Source organism: Pelobates fuscus, chromosome 2, assembly GCF_036172605.1.
Source record: "Pelobates fuscus isolate aPelFus1 chromosome 2, aPelFus1.pri, whole genome shotgun sequence".
NCBI classification, from domain to species: domain Eukaryota; kingdom Metazoa; phylum Chordata; class Amphibia; order Anura; family Pelobatidae; genus Pelobates; species Pelobates fuscus.
Genome location: NC_086318.1, coordinates 424,057,225 through 424,083,932, shown reverse-complemented (window position 1 = coordinate 424,083,932; position 26,708 = coordinate 424,057,225). Strand labels below are relative to the sequence as shown.

The 26,708-nt window shown below is 40.7% G+C and overlaps 1 protein-coding gene across 1 annotated transcript in view; it reads left to right on the top strand.

Moving 5' to 3' along the window:
- Positions 1 to 9,229: 9,229 nt before the first annotated feature.
- KIF16B (kinesin family member 16B) overlaps positions 9,230 to 26,708 on the top strand; it is a 303,581-nt gene continuing 286,102 nt past the window's right edge. Inside the window, exon 1 of the mRNA XM_063444040.1 lies at positions 9,230 to 9,813. Within this exon, the coding sequence (XP_063300110.1) occupies positions 9,767 to 9,813 (47 nt within the window). The 5' untranslated portion in view covers positions 9,230 to 9,766. The remainder of the gene's footprint in view (positions 9,814 to 26,708) is intronic.

Sequence of the window (26,708 nt, the reverse complement as noted above, 5' to 3'; positions counted from 1 at the left end):
AACCCATAGGGACTCTTTCTGGCCACAATAGTGATGGAAAAGTTGTTTCAAGGGGACTAACACCTGGACTGTGGCATGTCGGAGGGGGATCCATGGCAAAACTCCCATGAAAAATTACATAGTTGATGCAGAGTCTGGTTTTAATCCGCAAAGGGCATAAATCACCTAACATTCCTAAATTGTTTGGAATAACGTGCTTTAAAACATCAGGTATGATGTTGTATCGATCAAGTAGTGTAAGGGTTACGCCCGCTTCACAGTGACAGACCAAACTCCCCGTTTAACGCACCGCAAACAACCGCAAACAGTCCATTTGCACAACCGCAAACTCCCCATTTGCACAAGGTTGGATACCAAGCTATCCATGTCCCGTTCCTTGTCCTCACTGATGTCATTGAAGGTCTCTTCCTCCACCCAGCCACGTACAACACCAAGGGTCCCCGAAAGGTGACAACAAGCCCCCTGTATTTTTTTTTTTTTAAATGTACACTACTGTTATACCAGATATGAGTTGTGACACTGTGCCCTGGCAGGCCCTGAAACGCACACGTGTGAAGGAAACTGACTGCTATTATTTCACAGTCAAATTTCTAGTTTTTTTTTATATACACTACTGTTACACCAGATATGAGTTGCACTGGTGTGACACTGTGCCCTGGCAGGCCCTGAAACGCACACGTGTGAAGGAAACTGACTGCTATTATATTACAGTCAAAAAAGTTTTGTTTTTTTAATGCAAGCTATTGTGACACCAGATATGAGTGGTGGCACTGGGCAAGTGGGCACAGTATACGCTGTGAGCCTGACACACACGCTGGCAGGCAGGCAACTGCAATTAGATTACACAGGGAAAAAAAAAAGACTGATGTTCTAGCCCTAAAAAGGGCTTTTTGGGGTGCTGTCCTTACAGCAGAGATCAGATGAGTCCTTCAGGATTGTAGTGGACACTGAATACCCTAGCCTAGCTATCAATTTCCCTATCTAATCAGCAGCAGCTAAACTTTCCCTCCTCTCACTAAGAATGCAGCTTCCGGGGGTCGGGGCCTAGCTGTAATGGAGGAAAGACACACTTCGTGTGAGCTCCCTCAATATCTCATTTTAAGCAGCTATCAACAAGCGAATTTCACCCCAGAAGGGGATGACCCAGCAATGTTGCTCCTACCTGACTGACCCGACATGCTTAATATCGGTCAGGTAGATGGCAATCAGTCACACGGGCAAACAAGACAGGAAAGGGTTAAAGATAAATTCAGAGTCAAGAACAAAGCCATGGTCAATACCAAAATAAACAAAATAGATCAAGGAACGCACTAAAGGGTACTGACACATAAACCACGATAGGACAAAGTGGATAGGGCTAGGGAAGTTTAAATATCCTTTAACATTTGATTGGCCCACGTCATGCCTACGCCCCCAAAACATTTGTGTGCGAGGGTGCTGGAATGACGTGGGCCAAAGGTAGCCTGAATCAACTTTTGGCTCCCACTGCCCTTTTAAGAGCGAGCTCGTGACTCGAGCCGTGCTCCTACTGCCAGGCGGGCCACGTGACCGATCACTGCGGTCAGTGCACGCGGCTAAGTCAGAAGAGGAGATCAAGCCGCATGCGGCTCGTGTGGAGGCAGGAGTGATCCAGCCACGCGCGGCTCGAGCTTAGGAGCCAGGTCGATCCCAGGATAAGGTAAATACAGCCACAACCACTTATCCCAATCACACACCTTTCCTAACGTCCTATCCCATTAGAAGCATATTACCGCGTATTTAATAAAACAGATAGACCCCCTACTTCATCCAGGTTACCTATCGCTGGTTCGATATTCTGAGCCCTCTCTGATTTACTGTACACGACTATTCGATATTCCCACAAATTTTATATAGCATTTTATGTTTGTTTGAGACCACATTAAAAATATTGGATATCGCTAAAATTCATGATCACTATATACTTTCTCTACAAACCTCTAAAATGAACCAAACTACTCATCCATCCGCTATACCACTTTATCCCACCTAGAACTAGTGCCCAGTTAAAATACTTGACTCTTACTTACCCACACTCAGTCATGCCACACACATTTCACCACTACTCTTACTGAATCCCTCTGACTACGGCTAAATTCATCTTCTACATCAGAACACTACCCCTAAGATTGGGTTGTATCCATGTCGCGGGTCTTTCATTTAGAATAGGGGCAGCTTCGGCTTCCTTCAACAATGACACTCCAGTGCATATTATTAAAAGATTGGGCAGATGGAAATCCTCAGTCTACAACCGATATATTCCTCATCCCGAGAAAGAAATTAGGAAAGCTTTTAAAAGTTTGGCTTTGTAAATTTGATGCAATAAGTGTGTTTTTCTTTAATACCTTTTCACCCTATTTGCATGAACCCAATTTACATATATTACTAATATGTTTCTGAACATATATATTATATTATTCACTCACTCACTCTCTGGGCCGGCCTAAGACATCATGCTGCCTAGGTCCAACGATAAATGACAAAATACAAAGGTATGCGGTGAAAAAATAATCTGCACTCTGGTGCTACAATCACCCTAGTGGGCCACAATAAACCACTAGAAAGAACACGATTAGTAAAATAGAGAATGGTGGTGAGAGCACTCAAATTGAAAGACAGAAAAAAAAATCAGATAATATTACCCACTTGTATGATACACTAAAAGGGAGAGAAAACACAACATAGGGTAATAACGTCAGATTAAAATAAACTTAGAACAAAGGAGGCAAATTGCACTCACAAACAGGGGGCCAATTAGAAGCTGGCCCAAGCTACACGCCTTGAACAGAAGAAATCTCCCAGAGACTGGAACAGGGACGAATTGTAGAGGGTGTCTTCCCAAGGTAAGTGCAACACACAGGAACGCAGGTTGTAGATTGCACACCAGATTTAATATAAATTACAAACAAAATAGACGAAATAATTAAAACGGAAAGTCCCATAAAACTTGCAATAAATGTCCCAAAAACGTCCTCCGGGTCCACCTTACGCGTTTCGGCACAAAGCCTTCATCAGAGGTGCTATCTTCTGTTCTGTCACATAGTCCTTTATAAGTCCTATTCTTGGCGCCGTTTTCGCCGGTCATCTGCATTTCTCTTCCGGGTTCCGGCGTCAGGACGTCCTGCGTCATCACGTCCTGACGCTGCTGCTGGTTTCGGCGAGAAGGACGTGTAGGAAACGTCCTCCATTAAAATCAATACAATTACAATTAAAACATCCCTCAATTTATAAAAAAGTCCCTCAAACTTCAAAATAATGCAGGGAGGGGGGGAAGAGAAAGGGACATATATACAAAAAATTATTACATACAGCTTACGTTAAAAATGAATGTAATATATATATTACTAATGAATAAAACTATATCCCTAAAAATGAAATAAAATCCAAATCACATGGGGAGAATAAAACAAAGGTAGAGTTAGTGCAAATTGGGTACAAATATCTAAAACACATTAATATGTTTATGGACCATGGTCCCCCAAAGGATACTCAGATGTATTTGTTAATTTCAAAATCGATATTTAACCCATTGGGAACCATGGTCTCCATTTCAAACATCCATTTCATCTCAGCATATCCTAAATTATACTCTTTGTCTCCCCCTCTCCAATGTGCTGTGATAATATCAATTCCCATAAACTCAATACCTCTTGGGTCCCCATTGTGTACCTCAGCAAAGTGTTTTGATACATTATGATTTAAAAATTTGCGTTTTATATTGTATATATGTTCTCTAATCCTGGTTTTAAGGTTACGTATGGTCTTGCCAATATATTGGTAACCACATTGGCACGTAAGCAAATAAATTACTTCCTTACTCGAGCAATTTATAAACGTATTTATTTTATATTCTTTTTTCGTAACTAGTGAGGTAAACTGAGAGATTTTTCTATTTTTATTTATTCTAAAACTACAACCTTGACATGTACCACAATAATGAAAACCTTTACTCCCCTTTAAAAATGATTTGTTTTCTGCTTTTTCTTTATCTAAAAAACTGCTTGTTAATAACTGCTTAAAATTGTTAGCCCCTCTAAAAATAAATTTTGGTTTAAAACCTAAAAACGGAACTGCATCTGAATCTTCTTTTAAAACATACCAGTATTTTCTAACTATTTTTTGTAAAATTCCATTATTTGAGCTAAAATTAAAAATAAAAGGGATCACCTCATTCTGATATTGTCTTTCATTAGGATCTTTTTTCTCTTTATATTTTAATAGAGGCTGTCTGTCTCTTTCCGCAATTTCTCTTTCAATGGTGTCTAAATCCTCTTTAATGTACCCTTTCTCAATAAATTTTGTCTTTAAGATTTTGGCCTGGTTAAAAAATTCCTCTTCTTCTGTGCAATTTCTCTTGAGTCGCAAAAACTGGAGAAAAATCAGGAGAAATGGACAGTATTCAAGTGGATTTTTTAATTAAATGTATTTATTTCATTTTAAATAACAATTTTTTCTGGTTTGAAGGCAAGTTTTACCTACAGATTTTAGGAACAGCAATGGGGACCAGATTTGCCCCGAGTTATGCAAATCTCTTTATGTCTTTTTGGGAAGAACACAATATCTATTCCCAATCAGAACACGGGGCAAATCTGGTCCTCTATAAAAGGTATATTGACGACATTTTTATAATTTGGAAAGGGAATAGGGAATCCCTAGAGAATTTTATCCTTACTCTTAACTGTAATTCCTTTAATATTAACCTATCACATGAAATCAGTAGGAAAAGTGTCAACTTTTTAGATCTTTTAATTTACATCGAGAATAACAAGATTAAAAGTAAAACATTCTTTAAGAGTGTGGACGTTAACAGTTTTATAGATTTAAAAAGTTGCCATTTTAAACCTTGGTTAACTAATATTCCGAAAGGCCAGTTTTTGCGACTCAAGAGAAATTGCACAGAAGAAGAGGAATTTTTTAACCAGGCCAAAATCTTAAAGACAAAATTTATTGAGAAAGGGTACATTAAAGAGGATTTAGACACCATTGAAAGAAAAATTGCGGAAAGAGACAGACAGCCTCTATTAAAATATAAAGAGAAAAAAGATCCTAATGAAAGACAGTATCAGAATGAGGTGATCCCTTTTATTTTTAATTTTAGCTCAAATAATGGAATTTTACAAAAAATAGTTAGAAAATACTGGTATGTTTTAAAAGAAGATTCAGATGCAGTTCCGTTTTTAGGTTTTAAACCAAAATTTATTTTTAGAGGGGCTAACAATTTTAAGCAGTTATTAACAAGCAGTTTTTTAGATAAAGAAAAAGCAGAAAACAAATCATTTTTAAAGGGGAGTAAAGGTTTTCATTATTGTGGTACATGTCAAGGTTGTAGTTTTAGAATAAATAAAAATAGAAAAATCTCTCAGTTTACCTCACTAGTTACGAAAAAAGAATATAAAATAAATACGTTTATAAATTGCTCGAGTAAGGGAGTAATTTATTTGCTTACGTGCCAATGTGGTTACCAATATATTGGCAAGACCATACGTAACCTTAAAACCAGGATTAGAGAACATATATACAATATAAAACGCAAATTTTTAAATCATAATGTATCAAAACACTTTGCTGAGGTACACAATGGGGACCCAAGAGGTATTGAGTTTATGGGAATTGATATTATCACAGCACATTGGAGAGGGGGAGACAAAGAGTATAATTTAGGATATGCTGAGATGAAATGGATGTTTGAAATGGAGACCATGGTTCCCAATGGGTTAAATATCGATTTTGAAATTAACAAATACATCTGAGTATCCTTTGGGGGACCATGGTCCATAAACATATTAATGTGTTTTAAATATTTGTACCCAATTTGCACTAACTCTACCTTTGTTTTATTCTCCCCATGTGATTTGGATTTTATTTCATTTTTAGGGATATAGTTTTATTCATTAGTAATATATATATTACATTCATTTTTAACGTAAGCTGTATGTAATAATTTTTTGTATATATGTCCCTTTCTCTTCCCCCCCTCCCTGCATTATTTTGAAGTTTGAGGGACTTTTTTATAAATTGAGGGATGTTTTAATTGTAATTGTATTGATTTTAATGGAGGACGTTTCCTACACGTCCTTCTCGCCGAAACCAGCAGCAGCGTCAGGACGTGATGACGCAGGACGTCCTGACGCCGGAACCCGGAAGAGAAATGCAGATGACCGGCGAAAACGGCGCCAAGAATAGGACTTATAAAGGACTATGTGACAGAACAGAAGATAGCACCTCTGATGAAGGCTTTGTGCCGAAACGCGTAAGGTGGACCCGGAGGACGTTTTTGGGACATTTATTGCAAGTTTTATGGGACTTTCCGTTTTAATTATTTCGTCTATTTTGTTTGTAATTTATATTAAATCTGGTGTGCAATCTACAACCTGCGTTCCTGTGTGTTGCACTTACCTTGGGAAGACACCCTCTACAATTCGTCCCTGTTCCAGTCTCTGGGAGATTTCTTCTGTTCAAGGCGTGTAGCTTGGGCCAGCTTCTAATTGGCCCCCTGTTTGTGAGTGCAATTTGCCTCCTTTGTTCTAAGTTTATTTTAATCTGACGTTATTACCCTATGTTGTGTTTTCTCTCCCTTTTAGTGTATCATACAAGTGGGTAATATTATCTGATTTTTTTTTCTGTCTTTCAATTTGAGTGCTCTCACCACCATTCTCTATTTTATCCAACGATAAATGACTATGGGGGATAATGTATAATAAACACAGGCCTTTTGTGTATATAGAAAAAGTCTTCGAGTTCAGCTCATGAAAAATGGGGCAAAAACAAAAGTGTTGCATTTATAATTTTGTTCAGTGTATGAGTTTTATCTTAACCTAATAAACCTCTATCCTGCAGTAGTAGAGTATACCCCAAGAGCAGTTCCACTCATCACTGATACCATCACCACTATGAGATTCACTGTTTAGTGCATCGACTGGCCGAGCAGTGGTGCTGCATGTACAAGCTCAACAAAACTGGTCATTAAAAGCTGCCTGATTAAAAGTTCTGGGTCGATGCCCTTTATGTGACCTAAGATAACTTAGACCAATGTAAGTTATTTGCACAGATTGATTTCTAAACATGTATTGAAGTATTCATCGTTTTTTTTTTAAATTAAAGGAACACTTTAGTCACCTAAATTACTTTAGCTAAATAAAGCAGTTTTAGTGTATAGATCATTCCCCTGCAATTTCACTGCTCAATTCACTGCCATTTAGGAGTTAAATCACTTTGTTTCTGTTTATGCAGCCCTAGCCACACCTCCCCTGGCTATGATTGACAGAGCCTGCATGAAAAAAAAACTGGTTTCACTTTCAAACAGATGTAAATTTACCTTAAATAATTGTATCTCAATCTCTAAATTGCACTTTAATCACATACAGGAGGCTCTTGCAGGGTCTGTAAAGCTATTAACATAGCAGGGGATAAGAAAATCTTAATTAAACAGAACTTGCAATAAAGAAAGCCTAAATAGGGCTCTCTTTACAGGAAGTGTTTATGGAAGGCTGTGCAAGTCACATGCAGGGAGGTGTGACTAGGGTTAATAAACAAAGGGATTTAACTCCTAAATGGCAGAGGATTGAGCAGTGAGGCTGCAGGGGCATGTTCTATACACCAAAACTGCTTCATTAAGCTAAAGCTGTTCAGGTGACTATAGTGTCCCTTTAAAAAACTAGACATATCCTCATAAACATCAAAAATGAGAATTCAAAGTAAGTTTAAAATCTTTGGCCAAAGTAGTGAAAGTGGAAACATAGCTGATTTAGAAATTGTTTCCAATTCGGCTAAATTTGCCCTGAATTTGAAATTCATTGTAGATTATCACTTGTCACTTTATCACTTGGTGAATAATATTGCAGTAGAATGAAGGACCTAAAATAGAGACTGACCTTCCAGAAGAGGGACACTTGGGAAGTATGATAAAAGGGACATTCCAGATATCTAAAGCACTGTGTGAACAGTGTGTCCTCTTTTTCTCATACTACAAAAAGTGCAGGTTTCAGTAGAAATTGGCACTTTAATGAATTAACCTGGTTACACTTCGCTGGCTGTCAATCAGACAACTGGTCCTGCAGTAATTGTCCAGAGCACCTGCCTTGCAAAGACTTCTCATTGAGTTGCATTCTAAAGTCTGTGATTGGACAGCCGCAGAAAATCTGGGCGGGGCTAGACGGGGAGGGCTTACAAAGGCTGTAAGTCGAGATCGGCAGTTTTGGAAGCAGTTTTTAGATATACTCCCAATAAAAATGCATAATTAAATGTGTTCATATTTTGCATTTGAGGTATATCTACTAAACATTGATTTTTTTTTACTGGTGGAGTGTCTCTTTAAGTGACATTGCTGTGGCAAGGTAAAAGATTAGAGAATTGTCTCGATTTTTTTAATTTTCATATAACAAAGACCTGCAGTCAGCATTTAGTAAAGTGTTGCACTAATATGTAAGCAATGTATTCTGGTATTTGATCATGCAAGACTACTATAATTTACATTAATATTACATTATTATTATTATTATTATTGCCATTTATATAGCGCCAACAGATTCCGTAGCGCTTTACAATATTATGAGAGGGGGATTTAACTATAAACTATACATGATACTATATAATAAAAATATATTCTTGTGTAAAATTGAGACTTGCAATTTTTCAAACTCTCTAGTTTGCATCATAAAATCAATTAAACAAAAAACAAGCATACACCTTTAAAAGTTCTAAACATAAAAAAACCCTTCATGTGTAAACTGATACATTATTTTTTTTTTCTCTTTTATTTAAAACTTTCTACATCCCTTTTAAAAACGAGTTCCTCTGGTTCATCTTAATTAAAGAGACAACTAAGGATTTACAAGAGTGCTTAGTGTAATAAGTATAGTTAATATGAAAACATAACCATAAATCCCTAGCCATAAAACCCTAGCTTTCTACTTTGTATACATTGTTACAATAATCCTAGCTGCAGCCAGTAGTTAATAACAAACAGAAACGATTGTTTTCAAACCAGGCTGGCTACAATGTACAATGAGCACATGTGGGAACACTGACATTCTGGAACTTGTGGTCCAGCCTCCTGCTTCGGAGAGAGAAAGTTTAGCAGGAAGGAACTACAAATCCCATTATGCAACGCGGCAGCTGGCTGTGGCAGAGGTGTCACATGATGAATCAGAACTAATGGGTAAGATGACTGCATTAAAGTGAGGTTTTAGAGGTGGAGCTGTGAGCTTTTTCTAACCCTGCTTCTTCCTTCCTTTCCAATCTCTTGTGATTTTAGGTAGTTCTGCACAGGACAGCAAGCCTTGCCTGACAGCTGGGTGTCCCAAAATTAGACAGCACCCCCTGCCCACCCCCAGCAAAACACCTGTTGTTGCCACAATGATTTGCATGATTTCCAAGGCTGCTGTAATAACAAAGTAAATCTGCATAGCACACAGGACTTGACTTCTAGCAGGGAGCCAGACATTCCCAGGGCTGATGGAGTGGTCCAGGCAGGCTTGCTGAGCTTGGGTTAGAAGTTGACCCTTGAGTATGAGTACTCAGATTCCCTGAAGTGTTCACTCACTCACAGTGCTGGGTACATCCGATCCAGGGACTGATTTTTAAGTAATCAAGTTGGGTTTGGATTAGTGTATTTTTCCTTGTGCACTGCCTGGAGTTCAGGACCTCTGTGTAGTTTTGTTAATAGATACCTGTTCCTGATACATCCTGGGATCACCTGGAGGGGGACACCTGGGCTCAAGGTGAGCTGTGCCCATCACAGGCATGAGACATGGCATCTGTCAAAGTAGCAGTGCGAGTCCGCCCCATGAACCGCAGGTAAGACATCTTTTGGAAATAAAGCAAAGTAATACTTTTAATATTCCATATTGCACACCCTTCTCTGCCTTTTTTTTTTTTTTTTTTTAAGACTGTGGTTTAACTTTTTTTTTGAGGGATTCAGAATTTCAAATTCTGTACAGAACTGCTAGACAACCACGTATTCTAGTCTAGATTGTAAGCTCTTTTGAGCAAGGTTGTTTTTATTTAACACTTGTAATAGTTTGTTTCTTAGATTTTTATTTTTTTTATTTTTTTATATCCCCTGGCTAAAATTGTTGAGCGCGACAGAGTATGTTAGAGCTTTAATAATGCTAATTTATAATAATTGTGACAATCGCTCACTGACCCATTTGTTAATCATTTTTATATATGTTGCACTGAGGAAGGCAGAGATACTAGGTTAAATAGATTATTCACGGCTGAGGTTTTGTGATTATAAGTAAGTGTCTCTTTAAATCAATAGAGCCCACAAACATTGGGAAGGTATTATGTTCAGAATTGTGATGCAGGGGTTACAACTTCCTGTCTTTATTGTACCCTGTTTTAATATGTAGTTTTGTCACTCTCATGTATACTCACACTTTCCAGGGCCAACTACGCTATAAATTGTATCTAAGAGGTGATACAAATATATGTACTTTTTGCATGTCGTCAGTGTGGTTCAATAAATGTAACTAATTTGACAGAAATAAACTGTGGTGAAATCTGAAAATACTTAAAAAATATTATGCTAGTATAAAGAAACACAATTATGTTCATGGCTGTTCTTAAAAGAACACTATAGGGTCAGGAACACAGACATGTATTCCTGACCTTATAGTGTTAAAACCAGCATCTAGCTCTCCCCCTTGCCTACCTAAAGATAGTAAAATCTTACTTATATTCAAGTCTGCTGCCTCTGTGCCTGATCTGCCTGCTTGGCTGCCATCATCAGAAGTAATTATCTGAACCAATCCCAAAGCTTCCCAATAGGATTGGCAGATCAGGGACAGAATTGACTCAATGCATCTCTATGAGGAAGTTTCAGTGTCTGCATGCAGAGGGTGGAGACACTGAATGTCAGTCACACTGTGCAGCACTGCCACAGGAAGCATCTCTACTAGTCATCTGAGGAGTGGCAGGTGAAGTTATCACTAGGCTCTAATGTAAACACTGAATTGTCTCTGAAAATATGGTGTTTACTGCAAAAAACCTGAAGGGAATGATTCTACTCATCAGAACAAATACAATAAGCTGTAGTTGTTCTGGTGAATATAGTGTCCCTTTAAAGGGACACTATAGGCACATAACCATTTCATCTTATTGAATTGGTTATTGAGCCTGGAGTACACAGATACTGTCCCTCCATGCATCTCTCCATCCAACAATGGGTGCTGTGATGGGGTGAAAGCACTCTCATCCACAAATAGCCAGCCAATGTTGCTCTGGCTAATGCATCCTCATTAACACAAGCAACAACGATGGAATGGGCTGCTTGGGACATTAAAGGGACACTATAGTCACCAAGATTATTTCAATTTAATGAAGTGGTCTGGCTGCAGTGGCCTTTCAAACCTGCAATGTAGAAACTGTAGAATTTCTAATCCGGAAACTTGAATGCGTGTGCGGCACTTGGCATGCCAAGTGCCTTTGGTCCCCAATGCTTCTCTGAATCATTGGATTGGAACATTGTGACGTTGAGGGAGGGGGAGAAATAAGCGTCACCAAGGGAACCTGGGTGATGGAAAAATGTATGTCAATCCTTTATTTAAATTTTTATTGAAAAGGTTGAGAAACCGCTGTTAAGTATTAGCACTATAATGTTTATATACCATATGGTTCACAGTTTGTGAGCTGAGCTGTGTGCAGTGATGGTTCAAGCCATTGGTCACACAGGCGCACAGCAGCACTTAGCTCTGACTCCAGTTCTAACCCACTCTCAGACCTGAAAGTGGGGGCAGAGTGCTTTAAGGACCATAGCCTTTGCAGCCATACATAGACTTACACTTGAATACTGGCAGGATTATTTCCTAAATTGACAATCCTTGGGAATTCAAAGTTAATTAAAAATTTTAGATCAACATTGCTGACTTAATAAATGTATCCAATTGAGTTATATTCCTCTTATAATTTCAAACAAACAAATAGTGGCCTAGAACAGTACTCAAGAACCGTCAATATTCCAAGGGGTTTATCCAATTCAGTTCCAGTACACATGGTGATAAAGTCTGGACGGATTAATCCGTTAACCAAAAAGGCTTTGTTGACATGGCACAATCGACCATATTGTTAGACTCCTTAATAATATTCTATTAAAATACAGAATCTGCATGTTTTAATGGATTCGAGCTTAGTTGAAATAAAAGCTACTGTATTGTAGCAGTGCCCACTTTGACATGACTTATAGCACTTCATTATAAGTGCTACGGATTTTTCTTTTTTTTTTTTTAGTGTTGGTGTAGAAATGCGGTACCCTCTGTAACGCAGCTAATGTATAAAAATAATGGTGTATGAGCATGTCTCTGGACATAGAAAACCGCGGCAAACTTTCTGCCAGTACTATTTAAAGGATTACTAGAATCAATAAAACTGCTTTTAAAAATAAAATAAAAAATAAAACACAGTTTTTTGTTAGTGTAACCCTTCCTTTCTTTCCTCTACAAAACATAGGAAAAACAAAACAATATCAAAATACCCCAAACTAGAGGCTAAACTCTGTATGTGAAGCGTTTCACACCGAATTGTTGTACATACAGACTTTCCAGGTACCATGACCACTTCAAATCACTTTGACCATATACTCATTCTTTTGCCAGTAAAAATAGTATATCTTGTAAAATGATAACATTTACAAACTGGTAGCATAAATACAGAGTATAACAATAATTTACACTAACTTTTTTTTAAAATCATTAATAACTTTTCTTCAAACTTTTTCTTAAGTGCTCTTTACGTGCCGTGTGTTATATCATATATTTTTAATTATATGTTCAGAGAGACAAGTTGTTTGCACATACATCAAATAAATTTAATTTGTATAATGATAATAATAATTTTGCCCTTCTTTGTCAATGTATGCACTATATCAATGTATGCACTATGTCAATGTTTTAGTGTTAAAGACCATGTTAAGCTTGCATGTAAGTATAGCAGCGTGTAGAAAATGTGTCACTGCCTAAAGACTAAAGGAACACTATCGTGTTAGGACCATAAGCATATGTTCTTAAAGGGACTCTCCAGTGCCAGGAAACCCCCCCCCCCCCATCCCAAGTAGCTGAAGGGGTTAAAATCCCTTCAGTGACTCACCTGTATCTAGCGCCGATGTCCCTTGGCCCTGGGTCAGGCTCCGCTCCACCTATTGCGCATGTGTGGCCGCCAGCAGGGGAAACCTAATGCGCATGCGCGGCAATGTCGCGCACGCACATTAGACCTCCCCATAGGAAAGCATTGAATCATGCTTTTAGTTGCTTTCCTATGGGGATTTCGGCGACGCTGGAGGTCCTCCCATAGCGTCTATAAACACGGAAGTGTCCTCTAGTGGCTGTAATTATTGAAAACTGCAATAATTACACTGGCAGGGTTAAGGGTAGTGGGAGTTGGCACCCAGACCACTCCAATGGGTAGAAGTGGTCTGGGTGCCTGGAGTGTCACTTTAACTCTATAGTATTTCCCTACCTTTTTTGATTAGCTACATAGCTGCAAATTAATAAAAATAAATAAATAAAAAGTTTGACTTACCATTACTCCACCAGTGCAGCCACTTTGGGGTAAGTATTGGATTCTCTGAGATCATCAAGATTGGTCTTTGTAGGACAGATCCCAGGAAGCTCTCTGTCTGACTGTCACTAAAGGTGGTTTTAGGCAGCAATATTAACACTGTTTTTTCTCAGAAAAGGGAGTGTTTACACTCCTCAACCTGCAGGGAAAATGTATTTATCCCAGAGCTACAGGATTAAACTGTGCTGGTGCTGGACCCTTTAAGTTGTCATTCTCTTGTTTTTTTGTTTTTTATGTGAAATGATTAGGTTATGGGAGTGGGAAAGATGGCTACAAGAAAAAAACTTTGTGACCTATTGCTGCAGTTTAGAAGGGGGTTAACTAGATTTACCATTATAAAACTCAGTGTTTCGGGGACCAATAAAACACTAACTTTGTAAAACAATAGATTGGTTCAAACATGTAGTACTTACAGTGCCAGCTCTTTTTTATTGTGATTATTATTTTAGATATATTTGTGGATCTACCCCTTACTGGTCGGATCCCTGCATTCTGCAAATGTTTTTCAAACCCTTTATTATGATTTAGAGGGTAATGTAACAACAGCTGTGCAACAGCTGAGAAATCCCATGTACAAGTTTAAACTCCTTTTTTTGTCTCCTATGATCACACACCTACCCGGAACTGCTGATTGTTTATGTGTACTTAGCTGTCGTTGATTGTTTCATGCTTTGTTACGTTAAGAGAACATTGTACTTAGTGCTCGCTCTGTTGGTGTATTGTATAACTTAATTAATAGACAGTGTAAGGTTAAACTGACGATCAGATATGTATTTCTTCCTGTCCAGGTTTCCTCCATGTGTCGGTACAGGCTGTGTCTATTGCCAAGAGTTATTCTTTGTGACCTTCTTTTGAATGATTATATTCCGTAGGGAATTTATAGTTTTTACCCTGTACTCCTGGACTGCTATTCCTATAAAGCAAAGTGTGCAGGTGCTGCCACTGTACACCTCATGTGGATTGTATGTCAGGCGCGAGATGCATGTAAAACCACATGCTTGTGCATGAGGCAAGATGCAGATGGTTTGTAATTGTTCAAGTAGATACCAGCTTTTAACACATGTTGGGTAAAATACTTCTATTTCTGCATCATGTTATTTTAACGGAACCTTTTACCAGCGTGTGGTTTCTGCGTGGCCATTCTACATGGAGATCCTTGTCTCCCTGGCCATACAAGTACTTGTATGACATTTTCCTGCCATGCAGGATTGAGCACCTTACAAGTTTCCTTACAAATCCATTCTTTACAAAGATTTCAGTAAAATGCAAATTGTCAGGGCTTCAAAGTGTATTTCAAAATCTAGGCCAAAATAGCAATTCAGACCTAGTATCTGAAGATCACTTTGAATTCACTTTTATTTCCCACTTTAGATTTCCGCGAATAACCCTGTTTGTGTTCAGTAAAAGGAGCCCCTGCTGTGGACATTGTGCATTGCGTGATTGATGTCATTAGTAAACCTACTGGGTTTTTTTAAGCTTGAATAGCAGTTTCATACAGGATTTTAAGGTAAGTATCAGAACATAATGGAGGGCTGTATAGCCTGGTGTAGACAGAACTCCATTCAAAACACTAAGGATTTAGATAAAATGTAGTATCTTCAGCTTAATGAAATTTGGATGGAAAGGAAGTGAGAGGCGACCCTGTTAGCCATGTGACCAGGCTAGATCAAGCACAGAGTTTTGCAGTGGGCATCAATGCCTTGTGCTCTGTAACTGTGTTCATTGATGTACTACACTCTTTAAGGACTTTCCTCTTTTTCTTGGGGAATGAATATATATATGTGTATGTATATATTAAACATCTTATATTCGCATCAGTCCCAAATTTGGACTCTCTTGCCGATCGGGACACTTTTGGTTGATACGTCAAAAAACCAAAACAAATGTGTATAATTCACAGTTTGGTGGCCTGCTTTGGGTCACCTTGGATCTCACTAGGATTGCGAATTCCTTATGGAACAGTAAATGTTGTAGATGTAATAGAAAACTGAATAGTAAACCTTTTATAACAACCTTGCAAATCAGGAGATTAAACTGAGATTTTTATATTTTGAAGAATACAGGTTTAATTTCGCATATTAATTCAATCCTATTTAATGGACACTGCAGTTATCAAGATACAAGCATGCGTTCAATAAATGCAAGTGTCCAACAGCTTCTTTATATAACAGTAACATAAGTTTGATGTTTTTTTTCGTAGAAAGTACTGTCTTCATTCATTTTGTGCCAAATCTCTGAAGTAAAGAGAGGGTTTAGTTAGGGTTTAACTAGCTCAAGACAGGGATAGCATTTTGGAAATTTGAGACTCTAATTGTCAATACTATCCTGCTAGTTGTCTGGGATTAAAGAACGGTAACTTGCAAAACAAACACACAATGTTTTTTTATTGTTTGTTTTTTATGTGAACTCCCCAGACAAGTTTGCTACACCTGCTTTTAAATGTAGGTTTTGAACTCCTTATTGTTTACAACAACACCTGGTGGTGGGATGATGTTTCACCCCCCCCCCCCACCCCTTTCCCCCAGCCCCCACCATATTTTCTAATAAAACATAAATATTAATTCACAAGTTTACTGTTAAGCTTTTGAAGGCAGGTCATAAGACAGATTTTAATATTGGCTTTTCGGTGACAAAGCAGGTTATCTCTTGCCAAAGCAATTTAACTATACCTACTGCTGTTTTGAATGGGATCTCCTAAAAACCTGGCCAGTTATGTAACTCTAGACATTGGTAGCAGCAGGTAATTTTATCTCATTTGCTTTCCTTTTCCGGGCATTTTCTTGGCATAAGCAAAAAGTCTTAATGTTCAGTTTTCATTTAAAACCAGTAATTGGCAGTTATTCTATACAATTCTGACATGTATAGTCCCCATTCAGATTCTTGGTCTTTTACGAGCTACTTCTAAATTTCTGTTGTGCGTACAAGCACATTTAGGTGCAAGTTAAGCTGTGTGTGTATTTTGTGTTCCAAACATTTATTCCAGGAATAACTCCGAGAACTTGATTCAAAGAATACAAACCTTCTTATGTAATCTGGTGAAAGTGAACAGCTCTATGTGTTTGCTTTGTTCAAAGCGATTTGGTATATTTATAATACTTTCACTTTAGTCTGGGCGAGGTTATGTGTATTGTGTGTTGACAATGTCACGTGATCTGCATGTTTTCTTTACTGACTGATTTTAAGGTAAGCTATGGAGGTAAAAAGCACCAAATATTTTAAATGTGTTACATAGGGAGGGCAATACAAGATAAAATATAAATAGTAAGAAAAATGTATTGTAGCTTCCTTGCTGCAGTCAGACTCCTCATTAACCAGTTCGAGATCAGGTGCATGTCATAGCTCCCACTTGTCCCTATATATGAGGGACAGTCTCTATTCAGTGCTGAAATCCCTGTGTCGCACTTTATTTCTTTCCTAATGTCCCTCTTACACTGAACAAAATTATAAACGCAACACTTTTTTGTTTTTGCTCCCATTTTCAATGAGCTGTACTCAAAGATCTAAGACTTTTTCTATGTACACAAAAGGCCTATTTCTCTCAAATATTGTTCCCAAATCTGTCTAAATCTTTGTTAGTGAGCACTTCTCCTTTGCCGAGATAATCCATTCACCTTATAGGTGTGGCATATCAAGATGCTGATTAGACAGCATGATTATTGCAAAGGTGTGCCTTAGGCTGGCCACAATAAAAGGCCTCTCTAAAATGTGCAGTTTTACTGTATTGGGAGGGTCCGAAAACAAGTCAGTATCTGGTGTGACCACCATTTTCTTCACGCAGTGCAACACATCTCCTTCGCATAGAGTTGATCAGGCTGTTGATTGTGGCCTGTGGAATATTGGTCTACTCTAGTGATGTCCCGAACAGTTCGCCAGGAACCGTTCGCTGGTGAACATAGCGTGTTCGCGGTTGCGAACACGTGCGATGTTCGGTCTGCCCCCTATTCGTCATGGAGGTGGGAGGGTCTGGGAGGGAGGGTCTGCTGCTGATTGGCTGGAATGTGTCTGCTGACTGTGAGGTACAGGGTCAAAGTTTACGCAATGATGACGAATAGGGGGCGGACTGAACATCGCTACAGTTCCCGGTGAACTGTTCGGGACATCACTAGTCCACTCCTCTTCAATGGCTGTGCAAAGTTGCTGGATATTGGCAGGACCTGGAACACGCTGTCGCATACGCCGATCCAGAGCATCCCAAACATGCTCAATGGGTGACATGTCCGGTGAGTATGCTGGCCATGCAATAACTGGGATGTTTTTAGCTTCCAGGAATTGTGTACAGATCCTTGCAACATGGGGCCGTGCATTATCATGCTGCAACATGGTCGTGGATGAATGGCACAGCAGTGGGCCTCAGGATCTCGTCACGGTATCTCTGTGCATTCAAAATGCCATCATTGTCCTTAACATACGCCTGCCCATACCATAACGCCACCATGGGTCACTCGATCCACAATGTTGACATCAGAAAACCGCTCACCCACACAACGCCATACACGCCGTCTGTCATCTGCCCTGTAAAGTGAGAACTGGGATTCATCCGTGAAGAGAACACCTCTCCAAAGTGCCAGATGCCATGGAATGTGAGCATTTGCCCACTCAAGTCGGTTACAAAGACAAACTGCAGTCAGGTAGTGACCCCAATGAGGATGATGAGCTTCTCTAAGATGGATTCTAACAGTTTGTGCAAAAGTTCTTTGGTTATGCAAACCGATTGTTGCAGCAGCTGTCCGGGTGGCTGGTCTCAGACGATCTTGGAGGTGAAGATGCTGGATGTGGAGGTTCTGGGCAGGTGTGGTTACAAGTGGTCTGCGGTTGTGAGGCCCGTTGGATGTACTGCCAAATTCTCTGAAACGCCTTTGGTAATGGCTTATGGAAGAAAAATGAACATTCAACTGACGGGCAACAGCTCTGATGGATATTCCTGTAGTCAGCATGCCAATTGCACGCTCCCTCAAAACTTGCGACATCTGTGGCATTGTGCTGTGTGATGACACTGCACATTTTAGAGTGGCCTTTTATTGTGGCCAGCCGAAGGCACACCTTTGCAAGGAGAAGTGCTCACTAACACAGATTCAGACAGCTTTGTGAACAATATTTGAGAGAAATAGGCCTTTTGTGTACATAGAAAAAGTCTTAGATCTTTGAGTACAGCTCATTAAAAATGGGAGCAAAAACAAAAAAGTGTTGCGTTTATAATTTTGTTCAGTGTAAGAGGGACATTAGGAAAGAAATAAAGTGCGACACAGGGATTTCAGCACTGAATAGAGACTGTCCCTCATATATAGGGACAAGTGGGAGCTATGACATGCGTCTGATCTCGAACTGGTTAATGAGGAGTCTGAAAAATGGGGGCAAACCCAAAAGTGTTGCGTTTATAATTTTGTTCAGTGTGTGTGTATATAGAAGCTTCATATTGTTGGATTGTCTAGGGTGTAACAGAGATCCCGAAGCAATAATACTCATAATGTGTATTTAAAGGAACACTATAGTGTTAGTGATACCGGAGAAACTGACGGAAGCGAAGTACCGTGCACTATAATACAGCAACACACTATTAACACTCTCGCTAGACGGCTGAGCTCGCGCTATCTAACAAGATATACACTTTACTAAACAATCTTTAACACATTTACAATTCCCAACTAAACTATTGGCCAGTACCTTGAATGGACTACCTAAAACTATGTACACCCGTTTTGGTTAGCCACACTGCCCAAGCACCACATATAGCGAGCTAGAGGACCGAATTTACACAGGCGCCTCTTAGTCAATTACTATCAAAAGTCTAGTGGGTTCCAAATTTACACGCCTTCCCACTTAGCCAAGATAGGTTGAGAGCTAGCGAACCGAATTTACACAGGCGCCGCTTAGTCTCCCGGTCCCTCCGACCTAGCGAACGTAATATACACCCTAGAACGCTAGTCTAGACAAGACACCGGTGTCCGGCTAGGGCTATTTACACCAGAACCCCGCCTGACTAACCAAATCAAACGGTCTGACTAAAGAGCGTTCGATTGAGCGGTGCGCCTTCGCTCCTTCCCTCCGACAGAGGGGGCAGATTCCATACACAAATAACCCCTTATGGGCCTACCGCACAATCGGTATACCCCTAGTGGGTCCTGCCGTCTAAAACAGCAGTTGTCTTACCTCCTCGTTCCTGAACCTGAGTTCACACTCATCGACGGGGACACCCCAGCACTTCTTACGTAGAGGCCGATGATCTCCTGGACAACAGACCAGTGGCGCCGAGACGAAGGGAGGTCCACGCAGAAGTTCAGGGGTGCAGCCATAGAGAACGTGGGCAAAGATAGACCGTCTCACGCCTCTGCCTCTCAGCTACCGTTGAACGATGAGTTTCCCGGCCAATGCACCAAATGATACCGGAGAAACTGACGGAAGCGAAGCACAGAGAGATGGACACAGGTTTCTTCAGGAAGGAAGAGATTCTTTATTGGATCACCGATCGGGACTCAGAGGGACTAACGTCACCAAAATACGACAAGTTCTGAGCCCCGGACAATAGTGCAGGCTCCTTATATAGGCACATAACTCCTCCCATATTAAGCTCCACCCGCACATTCTCTTAACCAATCAACACAAATAAGAATTAACTTCCTGTTTGACCGCATGGCCTGTCCAGCACAATGGAGGAGGGGAATACTACTTCCTGTATTCTTGCACATGCTCCGTACACTACTGATCGTATCTTGCCTCGTGCAACCAACTGATCGATACGTCAGCATATGCACGTACACATGCCACGTGGTAATCTCGGCCTACTAAATTTATTTTTACCGAGATTCCACCACATTCCCCCCCTTTGATGCCTCTTGATATTTCACAATTACTTGAGGCATCACTTAACCTTAGTTTGCATACACCGCAAGTTACCTTGAACCAGACCAGACTTATCTTATGATGTGAATCTTCAACACTCATCTTCCTGCATTGGTTCTCCCTGATCTAGAGCCTCATATTTATAAATTGCCATTATCTGTGCAGCAGCCTTCCTCTCTGCTATATTTTCTATCAGACTTTGCACAGACCTAACTACTAAGGGTATAAGACACGGCAAGAGTAGACACAACATTAAAATCAGTAGGACTCCACCTACCACTGCCTTAAGCCCTCCAAACCACTCATACCAGCTACCAAACCAACTACTTGGATTGTACCCTTTCCATACCTGAGTAGGCACATGCGCTAGTTTAACCATATGGCTAGTAAGCTCAGCTATTGCTTGCCCTTCGTCATCTATTTGAAGACAGCAATTGCTCAGGTTAAACTTCCCACATACACCTCCCTCTACTGCCAAAAGGTAATCCAAGGCTAATCTATTTTGGTAGACTGCTGTCCTCATCCTGGTATTATGCTTCGCTAGAAGATTGAGCGCTTGTGGTGTCTCGTTAGTAATGATCTCAACCACCGCCTGTAATCGTATAATACGGTTGAGCATATAAATAGGGGTTCTATAACCAAAGGTACCATCTTCTGCCCACGTGGCTGGCCCATAATAATCTATAATACGCTGGGGAGGCCATTCATTATCTTCCCAGGCGCCTGTCTCTATGGGTCCCCTTTTCTTCCTATGATTCACATCATACACTTTAACACCTAAAGTCTCACCTGTTTCAATAGGTAACAAGAAGAAGGATGGTTTGAGCATACCCAACACACATGCCCCTTCCCAGTCCTGTGGCAACTCCGAATAGGCTTTCTTACCACAGATCCAGTACAAATTTGCTGGGGCTCTCCAAGTAGATGTGATGGATAGGTCAAACCACACATCCTTTAAATTGGCGTATCTAGCAAACGGGTTAGATGGTTCTGAGACATTTGAAGCCGACCACCAAGTTGTATTCTTTGTATCATCATCATAAGCTTTTTGCCCTAGACAAGTTAATTCTCCTACAGAAGTATTATACATCATTCCTTTCCTTGCTATGCAAACATAACCTATGATGGAGGTCTTTAATCTCCACTCAGATTTACCTCTAACACTCATATGATAATCGGCTTGTGTAGATATTAGTTGGTCAACTGCCTCAGAACCGGACATTACCTCCTTTGCTTCCCAAGGCCATTGGTCTCCCATGTTAGTACCTCCACACACATAGCAGTTGGTAACATTAAGACTACCGGCAATACTTTCGGCTAAATCAATGAACAGGTTTTTAGCATTATGGGGGATCTTATTATCTATACTCATCTCTTCATAAAAGGAATGGTATACTTGATGAGTTTGGGAGGATACCGTATCAGTCTCTATCCCTATAAACAATACTGTCCCAGGATCTAAACCCGTCCCATATATTTGAAACCCAAATAAATTACCATATGTATCTAAGAACTTGTCGGGGTTATTTATAAGTATATGGACTGGATTACATTCCATAGACTTACAATATGGGCTGGTAGGCAACTTAGTCACAATCATGTCCTTGTCTACTGTCTGTCCCCAAGTTGCCCACCCCACACAAGACCAATATGGGCAAAAGTTATAATCTCTATTTGGGCATCTAGGACTCACATATTTATTTTTACTACTGGGACAAATATATTTATCATTAGACCCATACGTCCTCTCCCATCTAAGATCCCCACATACATTCCACGGCTTTCTACCACTTGATATCGCCTTACATGCATCAAATAGCAGAACACCCGAAGAATGTACGGATTCTAACACCGTCTTATTAATTAGGGTCCCCTGAGGATCTCCATTCCTGAGAGTCAACCAAATTGTACGAGGTTGATACTCCGGACTGAAGCACTTAGGTTCTCCTACTCCTAAATGGCACACACTATATTCTATATTAAGGTATCTACATCTGGATACATCTCCTTTACACTCGTATTGTGAATGCCAAATTAGGGTTTGGGAAATATGATTACCTGTTCTCATAGTCTTAATGCATACCTCACAGCTAGGAGTGTCGGTACCTCTACCTTCCTGAATATAAAAACACACATAAATAAACATTGTCAAGAATACATCTTTCGCCGTCATCCTCAGTCTTCGTCCGTGCGAAGGCACCTCAGCTTCCAGGATGTAAGGGCTGCAGGGAATGGAGTTCTGCTCGTCTTCACAGGAGTCCCTTCGAGACTTTCCTGGCTTATATACTATATGTCGGTGAGCGGACAGGCTTTATTATGGCTGTCTAAACACTCACTTCACCAAATCTCTGTAACAATAAAATTTATAATCCACAAGGTTCCTCGTTACTCCGACTGAGTAGTGCGTTTTAACCGGATCTTGCAGGGATTCTCTGGATCTGCTGTAACTTGCCAAGAATCGACTGCTGCTGGTTTAACCCTGGAGTGATGTATCCACGGAGTCACTTCGGCTACTTTTATCGCTGTAGGGGTAGACAAAAGAACAACATAAGGACCTCTCCACTTGGGCCCTAACGGTACATTATTCCACTCTTTAATCCACACTTGATCTCCTGGATGGTAACTATGAACTGGGGGATAAATATTCACAGGTAATCTATCTTGTACCCATTTCTGTACCTCCTCCATAGTCTTACCCAACTCTACAACCTGCTGCCGGGTAATTCCTTCTCCCAACTGACTCAAATCCCCCCTTAAGTTACCAAGTACGGGTGGTCGCCCATACATGATTTCAAAAGGAGAGAGGCCCATCCTTCTGGTAGGTGTACTGCGGATTCGCAATAGAGCTATGGGTAAGAGAACGTTCCACTTAAGTTGGGTTTCCTGACACATTTTAGCCAACTGATTCTTAATAGTTCTATTCATTCTCTCTACCTTACCAGAACTCTGGGGTCTATATGCAGTATGAAGCCTCCACTTTATACCAAGCATATGAGTCAGTTGTTGTAGGCACTGATGAACAAAAGCTGGACCATTGTCCGATCCTATAGAACAGGGTAGTCCATATCGGGGTATTATTTCTCGTAGCAGGAATCTCACAACTTCTCCTGCTTTCTCTGTACGAGTAGGACATGCTTCTACCCAGCCTGAATAGGTGCACACAATTACCAGCAGGTAACGATGTCCACCCGATTTAGGCATCACTGTAAAGTCAATTTGTAAATCGGACATGGGGAGTCCCCCCATAAACTGGACTCCTGGTGGCTTTACTGGTCCTTGTCTTGCATTATTTTTAGCACACGTTACACATCTTCGTACAATGGCCTGAGTCAAGTTGGACAATCTTGGTATGTAGAAATGTTTCCTGAGAGATTCTTCTGTACTGTCTCTCCCAGAATGTGTCCCGTTGTGATAGTTTTGGACAATTTCTACCGCTAGTGATGCTGGAATGACTATTCTTCCATCTTCTAACTGATACCATTTGTTCTCCAAGTACTTTCCAGGTTCAGTCTTTAACCACTCCTCTTCTTGAGCTGTATAAACTGGAGTCCATTGAGACAGTGGAGTTGGTATTAGAGCAGCTATATGCCCCACATATTCCTGTCTTCCCGATTCAGCGGCACGCTTAGCTGTACTGTCTGCCATCCGATTTCCCTTGGTTACATCACCATCTCCTCTCAGATGCGCTCAACAATGTATGATACCGACTTCTTTCGGCTCCCACACTGCTTCCAATAGTTGTAGGATTTCAGCTGCGTACTTGATTTCTTTGCCTTCTGAATTCAATAGTCCTCTTTCTTTATACAAAGCTCCGTGGGCATGAGTGGTTAAAAACGCATACTTGGAGTCCGTGTAGATGTTCACTCTTAAACCTTCAGCCAATTGTAACGCTCGTGTCAGTGCTATCAATTCTGCTTTTTGTGCTGATGTTCCTTTCGCCAGTGGCCGAGCTTCTATCACCTTGTCTATCGTTGTTACTGCATATCCTGCATAGCGGATCCCTTCTTTCACATAACTACTGCCGTCGGTGTAATATTGAACATCAGGGTTCTGGATGGGAAAATCACGAAGATCTGGTCTACTTGAAAACACTTCATCCATTACTTCCAAACAATCATGTTGACTTTCAGCAGGTTGTGGCAAAAGGGTAGCTGGATTTAAGGTGTTTACAGTCTCTAAATGCACTCTTGGGTTTTCACACAACATTGCTTGATACTTGGTCATACGGCTGTTACTAAACCAATGATTTCCTTTGTAATCCAACAACGTCTGTACTGCATGTGGGACTCGTACATAAAGTTCTTGACCCAGAGTGAGTTTATCGGCTTCAGCTACTAGCAGGGCGGCTGCAGCTACGGCTCTTAGACAAGGTGGAAGTCCGCTGGCCACTGCATCCAGTTGCTTAGACATGTAGGCAACAGGTCTTTGCCATGATCCCAAGTACTGTGTCAATACTCCCACAGCCATTCTTCTTTGCTCATGTACATACAGGTAGAATGGTCGTGTGTGATCAGGTAGACCTAATGCTGGGGCACTCATCAAAGCCTTCTTCACATCTTCAAATGCCGTTTGCTGTTCTTGGGTCCATAAGAAGGGGTCGTGCTCTGTACCTTTGATAGCTGCGTACAGAGGTTTTGCCAGTATCGCATAGCTGGGAATCCATATCCTACAGAAGCCTGCTGCCCCCAAGAATTCTCGCACTTGTCTTCTATTCTTGGGTATTGGTATTTGGCACACAGCTTCTTTTCTCTCTGGCCCCATAATTCTTTGACCTTCAGAGATATGGAATCCCAGATATTTGACAGTTGGCAAACACAACTGAGCCTTCTTTCTAGACACCTTGTATCCTGCCTTCCAGAGAATGTGTAGTAGATCGTGCGTAGCTTGCTGACATATTTCCTTTGTAACTGCTGCTATCAACAAGTCATCTACATATTGTAACAATACACACTCTCCTGGGATGGACTCGAAATCCAGTAGATCTTGGCTTAGAGCTGAACCAAATAGGGTAGGTGAATTTTTAAACCCTTGGGGCAGTCTTGTCCAGGTCATTTGGCGTTTTGAGCCCGTTACAGCGTTTTCCCATTGAAAGGCGAAGATACATTGACTTTCTGCGGCAATTCGGAGGCAAAAGAAGGCATCTTTAAGATCTAAGACTGTAAAGTAAGTAGCCCCGCCCGGAATTAAAGCAAGCAGGTTATATGGATTGGGTACAACTGGATGTATACTAACAACCGCATCATTGACTGCTCTCAAGTCCTGTACAGGTCGATACTCATCTGTACCGGGCTTTTGAACAGGCAGCAATGGGGTGTTCCAGGGGGAAGTACAGAATTTTAGGATACCATACCGTATGAACTTATCCAGATAAGATTGGATGTTCTTCTTAGCCTTCTGCGGGATGTGGTATTGTCTTAGGCTCACTGGATAAACCCCAAGTTTTAGTTCAATTTTAATAGGTGGAATATTGCGGGCCAGTCCTGGTGGGTTGTTCTCTGCCCAAACTCCTGGTATGTTGAATAAGGATTCATCACTCCTAGGTTTTGGCTAGTCAACGCTGTATAAAGTCGCCACTCTTCTTCCTTTGGTACGGATAATGTCATAATACCTGAAGGTCCATTAAACTTTAAGGATGTTGTTCCATTTGGTAGGAACGTAATCTGCGCTTGTAACTTAGATAGCATATCACGTCCCAGCAATTGGACTGGACATTCAGGCATATAAAGGAATTGATGTTTTACTACGTGGCCTCCCAATGTACAGAGTCGACTTTTAAGAACCGGTTTTTCAGCACTTCTTCCAGTTGCTCCTATCACAGTAATAGTCCTTCCAGATGGAGGAGCAACTAGGTTAGTCACCACTGAATGTTCAGCACCAGTGTCGATCATGAACGCACTCCTTTTTCCCCCTATTGATACATCGACCATAGGCTCCGCTCGACCAAGGGGGATGGAGCCCGGTCGGTATCAATAGTCCTCCATGACCGTGTCAGCCAATCCTACAAAGTCCCTACCTTCTCTATCGCGGGACCTTTGCGCTGCTGGGAAATACCTATCTTCCCTAACACTTCCTCTATTCCCATTGCTCCCTCTATTACCATTACTCCCTCCGGGGCCTCCTCTACCTCTCGCTCTGCCTCTAAAGTTTCCGTAACCTGCCCTGGGTTGGTCTCTCTCGTACTGCTCTCTTTGCGGACACTCATTCCTCCAATGCCCTTCTTCCTTGCAATACGCGCATTGATTCCTACTCAAGGGCTCCCTATTCCATCTACTATCGCCTCTATCTGGGCCCCGTCTATC